General features: G+C 45.9%; 7 protein-coding genes across 7 annotated transcripts; 3 read left to right on the forward strand and 4 right to left on the reverse strand.

Moving 5' to 3' along the window:
• The first annotated feature begins 343 nt into the window (after nt 1-343).
• On the forward strand, nt 344-909 carry BJ212DRAFT_1397345 (uncharacterized protein). Its single transcript, XM_041337244.1, has one exon. It carries the CDS (start codon nt 351-353, stop codon nt 579-581), a length of 231 nt encoding a protein of 76 aa, XP_041186336.1. The 5' UTR covers nt 344-350; the 3' UTR covers nt 582-909.
• A 584-nt stretch (nt 910-1493) lies between these two features.
• On the forward strand, nt 1494-2977 carry BJ212DRAFT_1449972 (aspartic peptidase domain-containing protein; the record flags this gene model as incomplete). Its single annotated transcript, XM_041338780.1, has 7 exons — nt 1494-1773; nt 1822-1974; nt 2002-2008; nt 2036-2326; nt 2385-2518; nt 2570-2688; nt 2741-2977. The coding sequence occupies 7 exons, from the start codon at nt 1494-1496 to the stop codon at nt 2975-2977; spliced, it is 1221 nt and encodes a 406-aa protein (XP_041186337.1).
• A 499-nt stretch (nt 2978-3476) lies between these two features.
• Nucleotides 3477-5582, reverse strand: BJ212DRAFT_1487289 (WD40-repeat-containing domain protein; the record flags this gene model as incomplete). Its single annotated transcript, XM_041341260.1, has 6 exons — nt 3477-3725; nt 3781-4248; nt 4304-4390; nt 4443-4592; nt 4649-5116; nt 5163-5582. 6 exons carry the CDS (start codon nt 5580-5582, stop codon nt 3477-3479), a joined length of 1842 nt encoding a protein of 613 aa, XP_041186338.1.
• Nucleotides 5583-7590: 2008 nt separating this feature from the next.
• Nucleotides 7591-8650, reverse strand: BJ212DRAFT_996901 (uncharacterized protein). Its single transcript, XM_041344543.1, has 5 exons — nt 8637-8650; nt 8498-8584; nt 7966-8442; nt 7711-7910; nt 7591-7644 (listed from the first exon to the last, which is right to left on the reverse strand). Exons 2-5 carry the CDS (start codon nt 8513-8515, stop codon nt 7641-7643), a joined length of 699 nt encoding a protein of 232 aa, XP_041186339.1. The 5' UTR covers nt 8516-8584; nt 8637-8650; the 3' UTR covers nt 7591-7640.
• A 3830-nt stretch (nt 8651-12480) lies between these two features.
• Nucleotides 12481-14974, reverse strand: BJ212DRAFT_1304776 (uncharacterized protein; the record flags this gene model as incomplete). The annotated part of the gene is made up of 10 exons (XM_041333672.1): nt 12481-12649; nt 12702-12727; nt 12811-13113; nt 13163-13393; nt 13531-13884; nt 13932-14231; nt 14276-14358; nt 14395-14470; nt 14732-14767; nt 14891-14974. The coding sequence occupies 10 exons, from the start codon at nt 14972-14974 to the stop codon at nt 12481-12483; spliced, it is 1662 nt and encodes a 553-aa protein (XP_041186340.1).
• Nucleotides 14975-15356: 382 nt separating this feature from the next.
• BJ212DRAFT_1449973 (uncharacterized protein) lies at nt 15357-18792 on the forward strand (the record flags this gene model as incomplete). The annotated part of the gene is made up of 18 exons (XM_041338781.1): nt 15357-15642; nt 15694-15973; nt 15998-16049; nt 16117-16206; nt 16284-16470; nt 16529-16789; nt 16845-16951; nt 16999-17117; nt 17234-17330; nt 17386-17466; nt 17491-17779; nt 17810-17848; nt 17904-18064; nt 18136-18359; nt 18432-18542; nt 18564-18584; nt 18626-18627; nt 18665-18792. The coding sequence occupies 18 exons, from the start codon at nt 15357-15359 to the stop codon at nt 18790-18792; spliced, it is 2535 nt and encodes an 844-aa protein (XP_041186341.1).
• A 353-nt stretch (nt 18793-19145) lies between these two features.
• Nucleotides 19146-19829, reverse strand: BJ212DRAFT_1304779 (uncharacterized protein; the record flags this gene model as incomplete). Its single annotated transcript, XM_041333673.1, has 4 exons — nt 19146-19270; nt 19328-19552; nt 19607-19717; nt 19814-19829. The coding sequence occupies 4 exons, from the start codon at nt 19827-19829 to the stop codon at nt 19146-19148; spliced, it is 477 nt and encodes a 158-aa protein (XP_041186342.1).
• Between the last annotated feature and the right edge of the window lie 2728 nt (nt 19830-22557).

Genomic DNA, 22557 nt, shown 5'->3' on the forward strand with positions numbered 1-22557 from the left:
GTGTGAGAGCTTATCGCAAGCAGTAAATTACAAGCATGATCTTGTGATGATCATACTTACCAATGCCATGGTGTTCATCATCACGATGAGGAAGGCTGATAGTGGATATCTCGACGTAGTCGAAGAGCTGAGTGCGGGGCGGAAAATTCTAGGGGTCGGCCGTCAGTAGAGCAATCAATAATGCGGCATTGTTAATCTACCGAAGCTTTTGAGAGGTGCGAGCGTGCTACGAGCTCGGACGATGTTTCGCCACCAACGCTGCTGAGTGTTGCCGAGCGGAGTTCGAAAGGACCGAAAATTCTCACCTTAGGACCGTAGTCCGAATTGCCAGATCTGGCCCCCAGCTGGGCATGCGTATGCGTGGAATTTGCGCTGTTCTCCACCTCCAGCTTCGCGCCTGGAAATTGACGGTCCCAGCTCTGCTCGGCTCTGCAGTCCTAGTATCGGCAGCCATAATTTCACGGCAACCATTCTGGCAATCATCAGGTGATCGTCTTGACCAAGTACTAAGTCGTGGTTGCTACTGTAACTCGCTACTTCACAAGCACACGGATGCTAGTATCTTTGGCGGCTCCCGTTAAGCTACTTAGTAGGTTGCTGAAGTACTCGAGGCATGTAGCGCGATTACTAATCGAAGTATGTGAATCAAACTAGTATGACATGCGCCTGCCAGGCTTATTACTAATCGGAAAGAGGTCGGGGTACTACCAGGATGCTGCTGGGCACTGGCCACTAGCTAGTGGCATGTGTCATTCATGCAAAGTCATGCGGCCCTAATTGCCCCATTTCCAAATGGCAGTGATTAAGGCAAGATATCGGTACCATCATGTTCACCATTCGCCACGAAAAGGCGAATTCTCACATCACTGTCTTGTTCGATCTACATCAAATTTCTTTCTTCTTCAGAAAAAATGGCCCCCGTTAGTCGCGGGATTGATAGCCCAGTAATCAACTGGGGGCATATGCTTTAGGGAACTTGATTCTCCATCTCTCCTTGACAGCAACACTCCACGACTAAATGTTTGTGTCGAGCCGGCAGGTATTCTTGTATTCACATCAGTGTGACAAAATTTTCAATGTAACATCATCAAGCCCGGGCGCCATTCTTCCCAACAATGATGCACTGTAAAGGACCGAAGGTGGACTCGTCATGCGCGAGCTTCACAATGTAAAGCAAGCACTATTGGTCCATGAATAAACTGAGGGTAACAGCGCATCCTCATGGATGCCGCAGTTCCTCTTACTCACGGCCAAAAACAGGCTACCTGTCCCGCTATGTCGGTTTTTATCCAAGGTGCACACAACCAGTCGATTTTTTAGTTATTCCTGTCGCCATTTTTTCACGTGAGGGGGCGCGTTCCATACGGTTCAGCCTTCTGAGGATGAGATTAACCATGTGCTTACCTTCCAGTACAGTGTTTTCACGTTGACTAGCACATATATAATGGGCTTTGAAATGTGGTATGATCATTAGCCTCTAGCACCGTTCAATCATGTTCCCAGCTGCATCCCTGTTGACGACTCTCCTCCTGGCCTTGTCCATCGCGGCATCGCCCGTTGAAATTCGCAACTCCCCCATCACCCTCCCCATCGCCAGGAGGCTAAACACCTCCGGTGGTACCATCAACATCCTGCAGCATGATCAATCTCGCGCAGCTGCCCTCAAAAATGTCGGCGAAAACACTCTCAACCGTCGTACTGGTAGCATTGCTGTGACAAACGATGCTGTAGGCTACATCGCAGCTGTTGGCGTTGGCAGCCCCGCCACAACTTGTGGGTTCAACACTGAGAAAACATGCGGCTGCTAATACATTATTGCAGACAACTTGATTGTCGACACCGGTAGCTCGAATACATGGGTTGGCGCCGGCACTGCATACGTAAAGACCAGCACCAGTGTCGACACTGGCGAGCCTGTAGCAGTCACCTACGGTTCCGGCTCCTTCTCTGGTAAGACATACAACGATATCATCAGTTGAAAATACCTACGATTATCTATAGGAACTGAGTACACCGACACTGTCACTCTCGGCAGTGGGCTCACCATCACCAAGCAGTCGATTGGTGTTGCTGCTACTTCGACGGGCTTCTCCGGTGTTGACGGTATCATTGGCATCGGGCCCCTAGACTTGACAGAGGGGACCCTGACAAATGAACCGGACACGACGATCCCGACTGTCACCGACAACCTGTATAGCCAAGGCACCATTGCTGAGATAGTTGTTGGTATCTCTTTCGAGCCCACCACTACGGAGACAGACACCAATGGAGAGCTTACCTTCGGTGGAACTGACGCTACCAAGTACACCGGCGCCATTGCATACACGTAAGTTGCTGCAGCTCGAAGATCAATGATCCTGACTGACAGTAATTGCTTATTTCAGTCCTCTCACCACTACCTACCCTGCATCCTACTACTGGGGTATCAACGAGAGCATTACTTACGGCACCACGACCATCCTGGCTGAGACAGCTGGTATTGTTGACACTGGCACTACCCTCATCCTCATTGCCACCAGTGCGTATCTCAAAAACAGCGAGTGATCTTAATCTGATCAGTGTTCAATAGACGCCTACAGCAAGTACCAGTCTGCAACTGGTGCTACTGAGGACAACACGACTGGTCTTCTCCGCATTACCACCACCCAGTACGATGACCTCGAGGACCTGAACTTCAATGTTGGCAGCGTACGTCCTTTCTGTCTCGAGTCTTGATACCCCTTGTTCACCATTTGCACAGAACACCTACGCTCTCACCCCTAACGCCCAGATTTGGCCTCGTGCCCTTAACACCTACCTTGGTGGTAGCGCCAACTACATCTATCTCGTTGTCAACTCCATTGGCACACCCAGTGGTGAAGGTCTTGACTTCATCAACGGCTACACTTTCCTTGAGCGTTTCTACTCCGTATTCGATACCACCAACTCCCGAGTCGGTTTTGCCACAACCTCATACACGGATGCTACCACCAACTGATCCATTTTTTTTTCGTTGGGTATTGGGTATTTATACGTCATACTATAACGTTTCTCACTTCCTATGGTCCAAGTTGTATTTCTGAAAGAGTCGTAGTTGAACATTCGAATGTTAGTTATTGCTGTTCCACCCCAGCTCTGCTTGCCCTAAATCGTGAGACCACCCACCTTGCGTAGACTGACCAACCCAAGTCTCTAAGCATCTAGATTGAGAAAAGGCTACGACAAGGGGCAAAGGATCTTCTAACAATCAATCTTGCGGACACTGATTGTTGAAGCTCCTCCGTGAGATACATATGTTCATGTCTAGGCCGAGGCAAGAAGCACACCGTCCTTCGCTCGCATCAATTAACATTATCGTGTCCGATGCATTGGACGAGTCCCACGACGAGGGAGAAAAGGTTGATAGCATACTGAAAAATATGATGGAAGATATACAAGTGCACAATCACTAGAAGTAAAGGTGAAGTGGTTGTCCAAATGCTGCAATACTAACTGTGTTAATGAGCATCGACGAGTGGTGGAGATGCACAGCAGAGAAACAGAACGATTTGAGCCCGCCATGGAATGGGTGGCGACTGAGCGGCTGCTGCACCTGCTGTGGTAGTACCTGGAGCAGGAGGTGTCGCGGATGTTGAAACAGGTTGAGTGTGAGATGACGACGCCTGGACTTGGCCGTGCGATTGGGTTTGTTGCTCGTATGCTCGTTTTGCTTTCTTGAATTTTGGTCCCCGAGCGACAACCAAAGTCTGAACCGAAATCATTAAACCACAGCGATTGTACATGCACCAAGAAGAGCCGTACCTGCCTGTCTCGCACTGCAGCCACTTCGACAACGCGAGGATAACTTGGGCGTTCCAGAAGTTCAATTTTTTCGTTGGTGTGGGGTTGAGAGCAGAAGAGTGAGGACAGCTGGCTGGTGAGTGCACCTGGACGTGAACTCGAAGGCACTGCGGGATGAGGTTCTGCTTCTTCATCTGTGCCGAGTCGAGACCGGGAGAAAAAGGAGGAAAGTTGAGCTAGTAGTACATCTGGATTTAACCGCAAAGGGGTGGATGGTTGCTGAAGTTCATCACTTCCAGGTCGAGAGTGGTGAATGAGTGATGACAGGCGAGCGAGGAGAGCGTGTAGATGGAACGCCGAAGGCCTTGAGTGTTGCGGAATTTTAGTCATTTCACCACAGTCGGGTCGAAAGCGGCGGAGAAGCGATGAAAGACAAGTGAGGAGTGCATTTACAGACGAATGGGGGTGTACACCACCCATCGGGGAGGACTGGGAACACGGAAGTCTAGATAAGAACGAGGTAATAGAAATACTGATTACGCACATCATCATTGGTTTCCATGTCGTCAAAAAATGTTGATGGGAGTTCATCGACATTGCCAAACTGGCCAGGGTATCTCGTAGCATCAGCCTGGAATGTTACTGTTATGATGAATGAGAAGGATTGCAAACACGGAACGTACTTCCAAAAACGATTTGTCATCGAGTGAAGAGCGGGGTGTGTGCCGTGATCCTGAATCATCTTGAGATGACTTCCGTTCAAGTCTCTCTTTTGGTGCCTTCTGTTCGGGCCTGTCCTTTGATGCCTTCTGCTCGAGTCTGTCTTTTGGTGCCTAACAACAGGCATTGTCAGTGAGAGAGAGCGGGTAATATACCAACAAGTACTCACAATATTGGTTACCTTGGGAAGTAGCTTTTGAAGGCCGGCGTCTTTGAGGATGGTGTGAACGTCCCGCGTGTACACATTTTTGTTGCCGCAAGCAGTTGCTAGCACCTGTCCATCAGGGGAAAGGGTTGCAGACCACAAAACCTCCTCGTGCTGGAGGGCTAGTCCGATTTGGAGATTGGTTTTGAGATTCCATAGACGCGCTGTTGAGTCTAAGGACGCACTTGCAAGGAGGCGGTTGTTGGGAGACAAGGAGATGTTGGTAACCCAATTTGTGTAACCTTCAAGGATGGCAATCTGATTCCAAGTGGCAGTGTTAAATATCCTAATCAGGCCATATGAACCGGCAATCAGTTTCTTCCGATCCGACGTCCATGCCAAGCTGTAAACCATTCCATCGTGTTTGAGTGTTTTGAGAAGCTCGCCTGTCTTGGTATGCCAGATTTTTACAGCGTTCTCCTCAGTCTCCGCCTGTTGCAAGTTTTGATGAATCAGGTGAGTACATCACTGCATACACCCAGTTGTGCCCGGTTTCGATCATCAGGACAGTTTGACCGCTCTTGACATTCCAGATTCTTGCTGTCCCATCCCAGGATCCACTCACTACTCGCTCACCATCTGCACTCCAGCACAATGCGCACACAACATAGGTGTGTCCTGTCCATTTGGCAATGACCTTCTTTGTTTTGACGTCCCACAACCTCACATTGTAATCGCCGCCTCCACTTCCACTTGCAATTGTCTTTCCGTTTGGAGATAATGCCATGGACCGCACTGCGTTATTGTCGTCCCACCAATCCTCGCCTATCTGTGTGCCGCTCTCTAGGTCCCATAGTCGGAGTGAGCCGTCCCAAGAACATGTGACAAAGTTTCGTCCACCGGGCAAGTGCACAACCCCATTCACCCAGTCGGTATGCCCTCGGATCGTCTTTGGCATGGTCCACGCTCGGAGTCTCAACTACGCTAGATCGTGGCCTGTGTATATGAGATAAGTCTACTGGGATTTTGGAATCAGACCAGGTTGTCTGGCAACGGTAATGGTTGCTGGCTGGTAAGTCCAGGGGTCTATCTTCCGTCAATTTTGGATGTTTATAAAAACAATACAAGCCATTACTCACGCGACAGTCTATTTACAGGATCAAATATCCAACCCTCAATCAACCCTCATCCACAAGACAGCTTTTGGAGGACGTATTCAGGTGCTGCTAAATCCGATAGGGCACAATTGATCTTTGCGGATATCTGAAGTTGCTGGTAAGCAAGTCATCAGCTTTAACCCGCAAAAGAGCTTGGAGTATCACTCACGGGAAGCACCTTTCAGACGAGCCCAGTGCGCAATCACCAGAGATCAACGGGTGTTTGGTTGGGACTTGACCAAGTTGGGTGGTCGTTTGTCATGCCGCTTTTAAGGTCCGTCCCATGCATTGTCCTTATGTTTCTTTCACAGCTTCATTGCTATGTAGACGTAGCTTCCGTGGCTATGTATATTTTCCTATACGTAATGACATCCGACGGCCGTCCTGCGCTCCCTCTCTACTCTCCACATTTCTTCCTGCCCATGTTTGAACTCCGTACACCGGACGTTCTGATTTCAACAAGGTCATTTTGACTGGGCATGAAAAGGTATGGCAAGCTGATAGGTGGGCGATCACGGGTGGTCGTCCGAATGCCTATATGTATCCATGGATGCAATACCTCTACCATGGCTGTGTGCTTATCGACATCCGGTACCGACTCCGGGAACCTTCTCGGCTCCGCTGCGTAATCGATATTAAAAACGGCCTAGGATAATGACGAGACACTCGACCGTCTTCTGTTCGTCCCTCACTCAGAAAGCAACCTCGCTTTTTGGCACATGATTACAATGCCCTCGGTGCAGGTCATGATCAGTGACCAGTCAGGTGCCAGATTTCCCCCAACATGCGTTCAAGCCCTGATCAACTTTCCGTGACATTAAAGCAGGATCGAGCACGTTCCATGGACATTAGGTATTCTCTCGCTGTGCTTCTTCCGTCTATAACTTCCAACTGATCTCCCGTATGTAATTAATATCGTTGCACAGCTCACATATCACATGAGCCTCCTCAAAGAACTGATCGATGTCTCAGAAATGCACCGAAGTATACTGACCCTGCACCATCAATGTCAGATAGAACGATCGACTCGGGCTGTAGTGTCAGGGTTGATGTCCACAAAAAACACTTTAGACTAGCCTCTTTTGAACATGAACCTACACTTACGGTTGACGCTGTCAAGGTAAGGCTCCTGAGATGTATTGCGGATAGGGTATGCACTTAGCCCACACTATCAATGTCGATCAACTTGGACTCGGAAAATGATTGGTAACCGCACTCGTGAGCAGTAACCCAAGGTCAGTCACAAAGCGACCCTTCCAGAAGGTGTACATCGCACACAGAGAGAAACGCGTAGTGGATAGAGCAAGATGAGTGAGGGAGACATGTTCAGGAGGATGAAGACATCTAGATAAGTTGCTGATTTGTAGACGCCTGGGGTGACTACCGGTTTGTCTACATCAATCAGTGTGAAATGAAAACGCGTCAGAGCTAGCTACCTTGAGAGTTTTAGACAACGCTGAATATTTGAAGCAGTAAGCGACGAGAAAAACAAGTGCCTGCCCTCAGAATGCATCTAAAGACTCGTTCAGACTTACGAGGCGGCGCCCAACAGGTCATCGATCACGAGGTCGGGTATAACAAGCAATCTGTTTCACGGTCATGATGTTGTTCTCTGATGTCTGGGGTCGTTGTAGAAGACTCCTGATTAATTTATGTGAAAAAGGAGGAAAGAGATGAAGGGGAGTAAGCGAGGTACACCATCCTTCGCCCACAACAATTACCATTATCATGTTCGATACATTGGACGAGTCTCGCATTGAGGAAAAACAGATTGATGGTGTACGAAAGACACAATGAAAGAGATACAAGTGCAGAATAACTGGAAATAAAGGTGATGTAGTTGTCCAAATGCTGCAACGCTAACTGTATTAATGACCATTGGCGTGTGGTGGGGATGCACAGCAGATAAACAGGACGATCTGAGCCCACCATTGGATGTGTAGTGACTGTGAGGTTGCTGCATCTGCTGTGGTAGTACTAGTACCTGGAGCAGGAGGTGTTGTGGATGTTGAAGCATCGGCATGCTGAACGTGCGATAACGACGCCTGGGTTCGACCGTGCGATTGGGTTTGTTGCTCATATGCTCGTTTTGCTTTCTCGAATTTTGGCCCCCGAGCAACAACCAAAGTCTGAACAAAAATAATTAAACCAGGACGATTGTAAAGGCACCGAAGAGAGACATGCCTGCTTGTCCCGCACTGCAGCTACTTCAACGACATGAGGATGACTTGAGAGTTGTGGGAATTCGGTTTTGCCGTTGGTATGGGGTTTAAACCGGAAGAGCGAGGGCAGCCGGCTGATGAGTGCATCTGGACGTGAACCCGAAGGCATTGTGGGATGGGGTTCGGCTTCTTCGTCTGTGCCGAGTCGAGATCGGGGGAAAAGTGAGGAAAGGCGAGCTAGGAGTACATGCGGATCTAACCGCAAAGGCGTGCAGGGTTGCTGAAGTTCGTCTGGTGCATCATTTTCAGGTGGAGAGCGGTGAATGAGCGAGGACAGGCGAGCAAGGAGTGCGTGTGGATAGAACGCTGAAAGCTTTAAGGGTTGCGGAAGTTCGGCCGTTTCACCATTGTCGGGTCGAAAGCGGCAGAGAAGCGAAGAAAGACGACCGAGGAGTGCATTTGCAGACAAATGGGGGTGTACACCACCCATCGGGGAGGACTAGGAACACGGAAGTCTAGATAAGAACGAGGTAATAGAAATACTAATTACGCACATCATCATCGATTTCCATGTCGTCAAAAAATGTTGATGGGAGTTCATCGACATCGCCAAACTGGCCAGGACATCTCGTAGCATCAGCCTGGAATGTTACTGTTATGATGAATGAGAAGGATTGCAAACACGGAACGTACTTCCAAAAATGACTTGTCATCAAGCGAAGAGCGGGGTGTGTGATGTATTCCTGAATCATCTTTCTGTTCGAGTCTCTCTTTTGGTACCTAAGGCATTGTCAATGAGAGAGAGCGGGTGATATGTTGATACTCACAACATCGGTACCGGAAAGTAGGTCTTCAAGGCCAGCTTCTTTAAGAATGGCGCGAACGTCCCATGTGTATGTGTTCTGGTTTTTGCAAGCAGTGACTAAGACCTTTCCATCAGCGGCAAGGGCTGTGGAGAGCAAATCATGTTCATGCTTGAGGGGTGGTCCGACTGGGAGGTTGGTGTCGAGACTCCATAGACGCGCTGTTCTATCAATTGATGCACTCGCAAGGAGGAGGTTGTTCCAAGACAGGGAGATGGCGGTGATGTCGTTGACAGTACTATGACCTTCAAGGATAGCGATCTGCTGCCAAGTGGCAGTGTCGAATATCCTAATCGGGCCACGCGAAGCGGAGATAAGTTTCTTCTGGTCCGACGTCCATGCCAAGCTGCAAACTGGATCATTGTGTCTGAGTGTGTTGAGAAGCTCGCCAGTGTTCGCATCCCAGATTTTCACAGCATACTCTCTGTTTCCGCCTGTTGCAAGTTTTGATGAATCAGGCGAGTACTCCACTGCATACACCCACTCATTCCCAGTTTTGATTGGAAGGACGGATTTACCCCTCTTGACATCCCAGACTCTTACCATCCCATCCCAGGATCCGCTCGCTACTCGCTCACCATTTGCACTCCAGCACAATGCACGCACAACTCTGGTGTGTCCTGTCCATTTAGCAATGACCTTCCTCGTCTCGATGTTCCACAACCTCACTTTCCCGTCATCGTCTCCACTTGCAATTGTCTTGCCGTTTGGAGACAATGCCATGGATCGCAGTCCTATGTTATTCTCATCTCTCCAGTCCTCGCCTATCTGTATACCGCTCTCTAGGTTCCATAGTCGCAGTGAGCCGTCCCATGAACATGTGACGATGTGTCGTCCGTCAGGCAAGTACACACTACCGTTTACCCAGTCGGTATGCCCTCGCATCGTATGGCGTGGCGTGATCTCTGGCGTTTTGCTGGTGGAGGAAGACATGGTCCGCGCTTGGAGTCTTAACTAGTGCGGCAAGTCGTGGGCTGTATATACGAGAGACGTCTGTAGGGATCTTGGAATCAGACCAGGTTGTCCGACAATAGCGATGATTGTTGGTGGGTCCAGGGGCCTATCTCCTTTCAATTTGATGCTTGTAATTAAGAATCACAGAAGCATCGCTCATGAGATAGTCTACTTACGGGATTCAATCTTCACCCACAAGACAGCTTTTGGACAACGTGTTCTGGTGTTGCTAAATTCGATAATACACAACAGATCTTTGTGGGTATCTGAAACAAGTCGTTAGCTTTAATCGGCAGGAGAGCCTAGAGTATTATTCATGGGAAGCACCTGTGAGACGAGCCCAGTGTGCAATCACCAGAAATCAACAGGTGCCTAGTTGGGAATGAAGGAAGGCAGGCAATCATTTGTTCATGCCGTTTTAAGGTGCATCCCATGTGTTATCCTTCACAGCTTTATTGCTGTGTAGACAAAGCGCCTGGGGCTATGTGCGTCTTCCTATATGTAATGACTGCCTTGATCCTTCTGACAAGCATTCAACAACACTCCCCCTCTACTCTGGACATTCCTTCTGACTTATGTTTGAACTTCAGCATGCACTGGACATTACAATGTCATTTTGACTGGGTATGAGAAGGTATTGCAAGCTGATAGGTGAGTGATCGTGCATGTCAAAGGTGGCTGTCCGAATGGTTATCTATATCCAGGGATGCAATACCTCTACCATGGCTAGGTGCTCATTGACATCTGGTATTGAATCCAGGAAACTTCTCGGCTACACTGCATACTTGATGTTGAAAATAACCTAGAATGGTGGCAAGACAGTTGACCTTCTGTTTGTCCCTCACTCTGAAAGCAACTTTACATGATTACAGTGCCCTTGACTATTTTTTCAATCACCATGTACAGGTCAATGACTGGTCTGGTACCAGACTTCCTCCGACATGTGCCCTTATTGACTTCCTGTGACATTAAAGCAGGACTGAGCATGCTCCATTGACTTCAGGGATTCCCTCATTGTGCTCCTTTGTCTGCTTATAACTTCCTACTGAACTCCCATATGCATTGTTACACAGCCCACATGGTGCATAAGCTCAATGGCACATCTCGATTCAGTCAGCAATAGATAACTTTCACCACTGTGATATCAATGGAGGATCATTATTGTGTAATGCCAGTGCATCCTTCAAAACACATCATATTTTGGAACCATTGTTTTTTGGACCATTTTCATGAGATCATGTTTTTATAGAACACAACAGATGGAAAGGGTCAGTGATGCAATGATGTTCCCTCTGTGTTCTTCTGTATTTGGGAGTACTTGAGGTGTCTATGGCTGTTGTGTGGTTACTCAATTGGCACACCCCATGTATCATTGGAGAGAGATTTCACACTCTATCTGTGAGCCAGTATCACTGACATTTAATCACCATTGCTGGTTCACCAACATGGTGCAGAGACTGAGAAGTTTGATCGCCCTTTTCCTGACAGGTGATGAGTTGTGCTGACATCACAACGCATGCTTTTGTTACTCTGTGATCCTGGTAGGACAATTGGATAAGAGTAGTAATTATCCCTTCTTCCATGTGCCTTTTGATTGTGCATCTGCTTTCCATCTGTATGTATGCTGTGCAGGAGTGCCCCACCAAAGCTTATGCTTATTGTGTTATGAACTCGGATAGAGCATCGTTCCAATAAAGGAATCAAGGATCAAGGTCAATCAAGGACTGAGCCTTATCAAGTCAGTGCCTCCCTCAGGAGTGATCGTCTAGACTCCTGCAGGATCTAGAGTTCAATTGGGACAATGGCTAGCCTCCTTCCCAAGGAGCTAGAGTTTAAGTATTGAAGAGAACCAAGTAGATTCAAGTTAGAGAAAATACAAGTGGTAACTAGAGTTTATATATGTAAGGGAATCGTGCACAGACCAAGCTGGGCAAAGGGTAACTAATACTAGAAATGGAAGGTTCATGGGAAAACAAGGTATGAGTCAGGGATAAAGGAGACCATGAGGAAATAGCACAGTGAAAAGGAAGCGTTAGAAGTACAGCCATATAGGAGTCCACAGTGATGATGGGAAAAAAGAGTGGGGCACTGTAACATATTGTAGGTATTGGTGCATTTGCAATTTTGAATATCCTGATATCCACTCAATATGTATGTTATCAATTACTTGTATGAATAGAAAATTGATTAGTGGTTCTCAGTCCAGGTCATTTGAGTCAAAGCCAAATCTGAGTCACAACTTACTGAATACCTGAAGGAGTAGTATTAGTCAAGCTGAAGACAGTTATCCTTCTCAGGCTGGGCATCACTGCCACCAGTGGTCTCCCTGTCCTGTCTCCCTGTCATGTATTAACCTGTATTTGTGGCACAGAATTGACTATTGTACTACAACCATTCTGTTTCACAGTCCTGATGCCATTCTCTGAAGACTAAGGTCACTGTAAAATATTCCTGTTTAATCCACATCAGGAAAACCTAGGTGTGCTTATTTTGACTTAAATCATCCTTAAAGTGACTTATTTGTCTTTTGTGTGACTTTAACTTGAAATTTTGGTCACTCAAAATAAGGAAATTCAGTAGGTTATTTTCCTTAAAATAAGACCAGTGGTGTGTTTAAGACATGTAAGGAGACAAAAAGAATGCCATTAAGGAGTGTGCAAATCAGACCAGGAGCTTTAAATAAGGCAAAATAAGGAGGTTCGAAATTTTAAGGAAGGTGATTATAGCGTCCAAATAATAGAGCAGATAAGGAGGTTCGAAAATTTAAGGAAGGTGGTTTTAGCATCCAAATGATAGAGGGGGCTCAGGAAAAGGGTATAGTATGCATGCAGTGGAGCCACTAGTCGAAAGAGCAGGAAATGAGGGGGAATGATGATATCGTGGTAGTATCTGTCAATAGGTTAGTAGTACACCAATTGGGGTGATTCTGAGAGGTACTTACTCCAAAAAAAATGATGTGTCATCCTCCTGTTTAATTGAATAAAATTAGTGGCTGAAAAAAGAGGAAATAGATACACATTACAGATACAAAGGCAGGAGCATTTGTTGACTGGGGTGGTGGAATCATCATCTGCTGAACTGCGATGATTGAAATGAGGGTGCTTCATATAGTTTTCCAACTGCTCAAGAATCTCTTGGATGCGTTCATGGGGTAGAGCCTTGATACTGTCCATGTATGCCATGGTGTCCATCTCCCAGTTTCCAGATGAAAATGCTGTCCTGGTATGGCTCATCTTATTAGTCACTTCAAGTTTGTTAAGTGTCTGTACGATCTTGTGAGTTTTACCACCATTGTCAGTGGGGTTGCTATCAATCAACAACTGATCTTTGACTAAGATGAGAGCATGCTCAGCCTATGAAATATAGTTAACATTCTCCAACAAAGAGATAAAAAAAACTTACTGCCACAGCTGTCAGTGCCAGTGTGGTCTGATACCCAGGCTTGCAAAATTCAACCAACAAATCCACCCTTACTTTCCTGGCAACTGCGATGAGGTGTGCAGCAAAAATGTGTAGTATATGTTCTGACAAGAAGATGCCGGGTTGCTCTTCATTGTCAGGATCTTCATAGATGAAACAGCATTCCTGGAGTTGATACTTGGCATATTCCTCATGGGCTTCCTGGGTCTCATACTTGGGCATTGAAGTGAAAAAAGCCATCAAAACAGTGACAGCCATTGAACCAAATGAAGCTTGCCATTTGTGGATCCTTCAGCTTACCTGGTAGAAGTGAATCAGTAGCCATTATGAGTCAAAAACTGAATGCAAACCAGTTGAAAAGACAAGTCTTCAACCTCAAAACTACACCCTCCTTTGCTATGTGGGTACACTGCATAAAATATCGACTCCAGAACAGACTCAAGCTCAGTCTCTGGTATGGTCCATCCATAGTTGCTGTTACCAACCCAATACATCAGACAGGGAAGGAACTTCATGTGCCATATTCTGTTTTTGAGGACTCCACTGGGTAGGTGTGCATTTCTCGCCTTGCCTTTCTTGAGCTTTGCATGAATATTTGCTGACACAACAGCCTCAGGCTCAGTCTTGACCTCTGTCTTGATCCTAGTAGTAAGGCCTTTAGCCTGCTTTGTTGTGGGTTTCTTCTCCAAGATATCAACTGACATCTATCTGAGTATCAGTTCTTTCCCATCAACATTGACCAATGACTTACAGAGCTTGTGTGTTGTGCCATACTAGCCTTATTCACCACCATCATGGAATCACTTTTGTCATCTTCATGTTCAGCCTCCCCATCCTCAAGCATCTTGTAGTTTGAATCATTGGCAGCATTTAGGTCTTTGAGGTTCTCTGGTTTTTCATCAGCCTCTGGATCCTCTAGAATCTTGAGTTCTTCTGCAGTGTCTGGGTCCTTGAGTTCTTCTGTGGACAACTCTATTTCATCTGGGACTGGGAGTGAGTGCTTCTTGCCTCTCAAGGTGACTTTTGGTTTCTCATTCAGATGCACAATGTTCTAACTTAGGTAAGTACGTGTACACAACACAAATGGCCACTGACCTTTTCCCTCTGTGCTTTTGGTGCTGGCCCACTGTATTCTTCAGGTTTTTCATCAGGATCCACATTGGACTTGGTGGGTTGTGCTGTCCTGCCAGAGACTCACACGCTTGGTGGTGCACTTGGTTTCAGCTGAGCTTGTGATGCAGCTTTCTCTGCCCAGTCAGGAATGGGCCCTGCGAGGTCAGAACTGATCACCTGCTCAAGATTGGTGTTGATATGGTATGCACAGATATAATCAAAGTAATACAGAGTGAGTTCTGATAGAATCAGCATAATAGCTAAAAGTGACTTGTGACTTTTTAATTTTCCCATCGCCAATCATTGTTGTGCTCCCAACACATGTGTCACTGTCACTGGTACAGACTGTGACTCCACCATTGGATACCTTGCGATTAGCATTCACACTGTCTCAAAAACTCAACTTCAATGCAGCATGTTTCTTTTTTACTGGCTGACTAATCTCATCATCTCCAGCTGTGGTTGTTTGAGTGGCTATGCAGGGGTCAAAGTCATCAGATCAGGTAAGTAATTCAAGCACTGAAATGATTGGAACTTGCCTGCAACTGCAGGTTGCTCAACTGCTTTCTCCAGATTTATGCTCTTTTTGTTGATGACCATGTGTGGCCTGATGAGCTTTGGAGGGCCCTTCACTTGAGTCTTCTGCTGGATGGCCATGGCATCTTTAGCTGCTGCAATCATTGTACATGATTTTTCCACTGCTGCAGCATGATTAGCCTTCTCAAGTTCTTTCCAGTTCTTCTTGGCAGCAACTTCTTCTTTAGACTGGCACTGGACTCAGTTTGCCTCCCAGGCAATGTTCCCTGGGTGCTTGTTGACATTTCCAGGATGCATTTGTGGACGAGGCATGAGGATACCAGAGACGAAAAGAGAGAGATGCTAAAATGAATGATGAAGGACTTAGAAAAAAAGCAATGAGCTAACATGTTCAATAGTTCAGGGTGAGCCTTGGTTGGTTTTTCATCAACTCAATCTGACCCAAAATGAATAAGCTCACACAGTGCCATTACTTTGAGTTGCCTGACATTGCTTCAAACAATTTTGTTCATCATCTCCAGTGAAAATGACCTTACTGAGTTGTCGCATTCCTGGATGCAAAAAAACCTTCAGAAATAAGTCAGGCCAAACAAAGCATGTACACTCAGCACACCCCATGCCTTTGCGCAATTGTCCAAACTTCCATCAAACAGCTCCTGTGTCTCGCTCTCCAAGTCCTAACAATCCTGCCTTTGACAATCAACAGGACTTTGGTGATGCACGTCTCCTGGAAGGTACCAATGAAACATTCATGCCACAACAGGGTGTACAGTTGGGGCCTCTATTCTGGACATTCCACCCACATCTCACAGGTAACAAAATTGTGCAATTCATTTATTTAAATCTAACTGTTAGCATACTAGGATGCAAGTGTGATGCCCATGGCAACTTCATCAACCAGGATGCCCTCCCACCACTCCAAACTGAAGCATTACCCACCAACTGGACCCCATATGAAACTCGGGTCGCATTTGAGACAGCGGAATTCCTCTACACATGTAACCAAATGTCTGCAGGGCAGATTGACACCCTTCTTGACCTCTGGGCAGCCACACTTATCAAACACAATGACAGTCCTCCATTCACTGGCCACCACAACTTATATGAAACTATTGATTCAACTCCTCTTGGTGCTTTTTCCTGGTAGACTTTCTCAATGTCCTATAGTGGAACCAGACCAGCTGAGGATGTTCTGCCATGGATGACTGCTGAGTATGATGTGTGGTTCCATGATCCATGTCTACTGATTCACAATATACTTTCAAAACCCTGACTTTGCCACTGAGATTGAATATGTCCTGTATCAGGACTATATGGATGATAATAAATGCTGTTACAAGAATTTTCTCTCTGGTGATTGGGCTTGGAAGCAAGCAGTATGTTATACTTCATGCCTTGAACCTACTGTTCCTTGAACTAATAGTATGTTGCTATACAGAATATTATCATGCAGGATCCGGAAACTCACAGATCAACGTTTGTGCCCTTGATCATTGACAGTGACAAGACTACAGTCTCAGTTGCCACAGGACACACTGAATACCATCTGCTCTATCTATTGATTGGGAACATTTTCAATGGAGTTTGGTGTGTGCATCGCAATGGTGTGGTATTGGTGGGCTTTTTGGCCATTCCAAAAAGTGAGTCAGCCCCTTAATGCACTGTTTTAATTAATCCTTCTCACTACTCACACTATAGGCACAAAGGAACATTTAGATGATAAAGACTTTTGCAATCTCTGCCGTCAAATGTTTCACTCCTCACTTGCCAAGATTTTTGAGCCTGTGAAGTTGAATATGATGGTTCCCGATGTTGTACACTGTCCTGATAGCCATTATCGGCATGTTATCTACAGGTTAGGCCCATACATCACCAATTATCCTGAGCAGGTGGCTCTTTCTGGAGTAGTCCAAAACTGGTGTCCAAAGTATGTCTCTTTCACTATGAATTTATTGACTTGTGCCTCATGCTGCTTCAGATGTTTGAATAACTGCAAAAATCTCGATGGTGATAGTCTACCTTCTACCTTTACTCTGGTGCAGACAGCACACTGACCTCCTGGTTCAGGAGCTCCCACACGTCCACCTTTGGCATGAGTATGGAATCATCCAAGAGGTTGTGGTATGTCATTCGGTTCTCATTTGCATTAACTTCTCAATTTTTTTCAGCCTTTCATGAATGATTTCCCTCGAGCAGATATCCACAAACTTCTCTCTCCAGACATCCTGCATCAAATCATCAAAGGCACATTCAAAGATCACCTTGTCAACTGGGTAGAACAATACTTGTTGCTCATGCACTGGGCTTCACATGCAGCAGAAATCATGGACAACATTGATTGAAGGTACAGTTCTTCTATTAATAAATCCCTATCTATGCATTAGACTCAAAGTGTTCTAACAGGATAGTGGCAGTAGCTCCTTTTGCAGGTCTATGGCACTTTCCAGAAGGGTGTGGATTCAAGCAGTGGACTGGTGATGGTTCCAAGGCTCTGATGAAGGTATGTCACAATGAAAGTTCATTATGATTTGCCAATTCACATTACAACTATCTAGGTATATCTGCCCGCCATCAGTGGTCATGTCCCTCAGGATGTAGTTCGCGCATTCAGTGCATTCCTCAACTTCTGCTACATAGTCCAATGAGACACCCTTATGGAGGATGATCTCACCCAGCTTCAAGATGCACTTAGTTGCTTTCACCAGTACCATGAAATATTCAAGACCACAGGAGTTGTACACAACTTCTCATATCCATGCCAACACTCCCTCAAACACTACTCCCTCATGATACGGCTCTATGGTGCCCCAAACGGCCTTTGTTTGTCAATCACAGAGTCCAAGCATATCAAGGCAGTTAAAGAGCCCTGGCACTGCTCCAACAGATACAAAGCATTAGGCCAGATGCTTCTCACCAACCAACATCTCAACAAAATAGCTTCAGCCTGTAGTGATTTTGAAGCTCATGGCATGCTTTGAGGGTCGTGCATGTCTAATGCATTGCAGGCACTTAGAGAGAGTGAGTGTATGCTCAAATACATACTTTTTCAAGTGTTCTAACTAATACTATGCAGGTAATGGTGAGTTGCAGGACAACAGTGAAGATGAAGACGATGAAGATGCTGATGACACGCCTCAAGCATGTCCTGGCCATTTACGCCTCAATGAACCACAGAATCAGACTGCCAAGGGAGACATGGTGGATATTGTTGATGGACCTACTGTCCAAGCTCATGTAGAACTTGCGGTGGCACCTGGTAAGTCTTCGTCTTTAGGTCACACAAACTGTTTGCTAAAACTTCCTAGTGCTGGGTTATTCACCCAATGTCACTGCTTATGCTCAATCTCAACCTTCCGACCCTCCCCACAATGATCCAACAATTCCTTCACAACCAGCTTCATACTGGCGATGATGAGCCACCTGAATTTGACCCTGCCATGGCACCTTCTTACATGGGCAGGGTCTCTGTCTTTAGTTCAGCAGCAGCATCATTCTATGCCCCCAGTGACCTCAGTGGCACTGGAGGCATGTGATGCAAGCATATTCAGGCAATGCCATTATGGTGAGGGGGTCCTGCTATGAATGACTGTGTCTTTGTCAGTATGAATGATGAAGTCAATTGTGACTTGGATGGGCTTGCTGTTGCAAGAGTATTGTGTTTTCTCAGCTTCAAGTATCAGATGAAATACTTGCAATGCACAGTCATTCACTAGTTTTCATACGTCACAGACAGCCAAGATCCTGACACTGGGATGTACCTTGTTGCATAATCAACTAACGATGATGGGACACCAGATGTCTCAATCATCCATATTGATTGTATATTCCATGCAGCTCATCTTATTCCCCTCTATGGTTCCAATTTCTTACCTTGCACAATCACTCTTCACAACAGCTACAACATATTTCATGCCTTCTATGTCAACAAGTATGCAGATCACCATGCATTTGAGGTAGCATGACACACAGGTTTGTCATCATCTTCTGTCCCCCCCTCATGGTTTGATCATTTCACAGGACTACCTATACCCTGCAGCATTATTATCTAAGTAGTGGGACATGCAGGTTCATCATTTTCTGTCCTGCCCTCATAATAAATGATTTACCAGGACTATCTACACCCTCACATACCTGGTTATGTGCCCACTTCATCATGCATCCCCCCAACACCAAATCCCTTCTTCAACCCAGTTATGCACCTGTTTCATCATGCACCTCCCAGACACTGCATCCCCCAAACACCAAATCACCAAGCCAAAGATACCATTCCTCAAGTATTATTATTACAAGACTATGTACACCCTTGCATACCTGGTTATGTGCCCACTTCATTATGCAACCCCCAAATGCCAAGTTCCTTCTTCCACCCAGTTATGCACTCACACCTCCCAGACTCTGCATCCCCCAAACACCAAATTGCCAAGATGAGGGCACTATTGACTTGACAATTCTCAGTAAGCCCACAGTTTTTTAATTATAAAATATCCTAGCACTCACTATGGCCAGCAGTCATGCTGCACTCGAACAATGCATTCGGTTTTGATTCCAGTGCCCCAACCATCCCTTCACTCTCTTCCATAACCCCAGTGGGGCCTCCACCTCTTCCACATTCACCTCTGCCAATGCTCAAGCCACCACCTCTGTCCATCAGCACTTCCACTCCTGCCCATATTCTACCTTCATCAATCTTGGTATTGAGGCTACCATCTATCATGTGATTGTCTGCAAAGGTTCAAGCATCGATCAACAAACAATGCAATGTGCTGGAGAACATACCAAATACTCTTGCAATATTGGTGCAGATGGGTTCGAGATCTAGCAGTAGTTTGAGTGTAGTTGGATCAGTGAGTTGCTTGCAACACTTTGAATATTGTTGCTTTTTGGCACCTGTGTATCATGTGCTAATGTTTTTGACTCCGACTCGTCAAAACATTCCAGCTCTCTTACTTTGCTTGTAAATAAATTTTGCTTATGTCTCCTTACTCGTCCTTACATTCATTGTGTTCCTTAGTTCAGAGAGTGATAGATTTTATTAAGTCCCTTAAGCTCCTTTACCGCCTTATGTTGTACACTAAGTCAAAAAAGGCACAAAAAGCCCACCTATGTTTTCCTGATGCAGGTCTTTATGCAAAAAAAATAGGGGAAAAAAGACAGGAAACCAAGAAGCACACCGTCCTGAGCTCACAATAATTGGCATTGTTGTGTCCAATGCATTGGATGAGTCTCATGACAAGGGGAAAAATATTAACAGTGTCTCAAAAGACATGATGAAAGAGATGCAGAATCACTAGAAGTCAAGGTGAAGTAGTTGTCTGGATGCTGCAATACTAACTATATTAATGATCACTGGCATGTGGAGATGCACAGCAGAGAAATAGCACAATATGAGTCCACCATGGAATGGGTGCATTAGCAAAACCCTGATTTGGGTACAGTGCCACAGCCACACAGCATGTTACAGGTCACATAGATTTTGTTGTAAAGGCTCTGCAGCACCACACAAGTATTTATTCTATGTAAAAATGAGTGTAATGTAGTCACAAACATGTATATAACAAGATGGTGTGCTAATAATTATGTTTTATTGAGAAATTGTGTAGTGTGCAGCACTGTACAGCACTATACATGGGGGGACCTCACTGTGACACTGTGATTGCTGTGCAGTGTTGTGCAGTGCTGCACATAGGGTTAGGGTTTTGCTGATGTGGCAATTGTGTGTTTATTGCACCCACTATGGCATTGCCTGGAGCAGAAGGCGCCATGGATGTTGAAGCAGGTTGAGTGTGCAATGATGACACCTGGGTTTTGCTGTGTGACTGGGCTTGTTTCTCATGTGTTCATTTTGCTTCCTTGAATTTTGGCCCATGAGCAACAACCAAAGTCTGGATAGAAATTATTAAACCATGGTGATTGTAAACACACCAGGGGGAGTCATACCTGCCTGTCCTGCACTGCAGCCACTTCAACAACACAAGGATGACTTGAGCATTGCAGGAGTTTAATTTCTTCATTAGTGTGGGTTTGGGAGCAGAAGAGTGAGGACAGTTGGCTGATGAGTGCATCAAGATGTTCACTCAAAGGTGTTATGGGTTTGGCATCTTCATCTGTGCCGAGTTGAAATTGAGGGAAAAGTGAGGAAAGATGAGCTAGGATCACATGAGGATCTAACCACAAAGGCATAGAGGGTCACTGAAGTCTGTCTGGTGCACCATTTTCAGGTGGAGAGCAGTGAATGAGTGAGGACAGGTGAGCCAGGAGTACATGAGGATGTAACACAGAAGGCCTTGATGATTGAGGGAGTTTGGTCACATCACCATTGTCAGGTCAAAAGCAGTGGAAAAGCAAGAAAAGACAAGCAAGGAGTACATTTGCAGAGGAATGGGGGTGTACACCACCTATTGAAGAAGACTGAGAGCACAGAGCTCTAGATAAGGACCGACTAATAGAAATACTGATTACACACATCAATATCGAGCTCCATATTGTCAAAAAAATTTGGTATGAGTACATCAAGACCCCCAAACTGGCCAGAATATCTTGTAGCATCAGCCTGGAATGTTGCTGTCATGATGAATGAGAAGGATTGTAAAAATGAAACATACTTCCAAAAATGACCTGTCATCAAGTGAAGAGCAAGGTGTGTGCTGTATTCCTGAACCATCCTGAGATGCCTTCTGTTCAAGTTTGTCTTTCAGTGCCTAACAGCAGATATTGTCAATGAGAAAGCAGATGATATGTTGACACCCACAACATTGGTACCAATGGAAAGTAGGTCTTCAAGGCCAGCTTCTTTGAGGATGGTATGAAAAACCCATGTGTATGTGTTTTTATTTTCACAAGCAGCAACTAGGAACTTTCCATCAGGGGAAAGGGCTGTGGACCACAGCTCATCTTCATGCTGGAGGGGTGGTCCAACCAGGAGATTTGTGTTGAGATTCCATAGACGGGCTGTTTTATCATATGATGCACTTGCAAGGAGATGGTCATTCTGAGACAAGGAGATGGCAGTAACCCAATCACCAGCATGACCTTCAAGGATGGCAATCCACTTCCAAGTTGCATTGTTGAATATCCTAATTAGACCATATGAACCAGAGATAAGCTTCCTCCTGTCCAACATCCATGCCAAGCTGAAAACTATGTTTGAGTGTTTTGAGAAGCTTGCCTGTCTTTGCACTCCAGATTTTTACAGCATTCTCCTTCTCTCCACCTGTTGTGAGTTTTGATGAGTCGGGTAAGTACATCACTGCATTCACCCAATCATGCCCAGTTTTGATTTTTAGAACAGTTTTGCCACTCTTGACATCTTGGACTCTTGCTGTCCTGTCCCAGGATCCACTCACTACTTGCTCACCATCTGCACTCCAGCACAATGCACACACAATATAGGTGTGTCCTATCCATTTTAAAATGACCTTCCTCATCTTGATGTCCCACAACCTCACTTGCCCATCACTGTCTCTGCTTGCAATTGTCTTTCCATTTGGAGACAATGCCATCAATTGCAATGTTACAATATTCTTATCTCGCCAGTCCTCACCCATCTGTGCACTGCTCTCTAGGTCCCATAGTCAGAGTGAGCCATCCCATGAACCTGTGATGATGTGTCATCCATCAGGCAAGTGTACAACACCATTAACCTGTCATGCATGACCTCGCATCATCTGGCACAGTCTGATCACTAGTGTCTTGTGGGTGGATGAGGACATAGTTGGCACTCGGATGCT

The sequence above is a fragment of the Suillus subaureus genome (genome assembly GCF_016647635.1).
Source record: "Suillus subaureus strain MN1 chromosome Unknown BJ212scaffold_76, whole genome shotgun sequence".
Classification (NCBI taxonomy): domain Eukaryota; kingdom Fungi; phylum Basidiomycota; class Agaricomycetes; order Boletales; family Suillaceae; genus Suillus; species Suillus subaureus.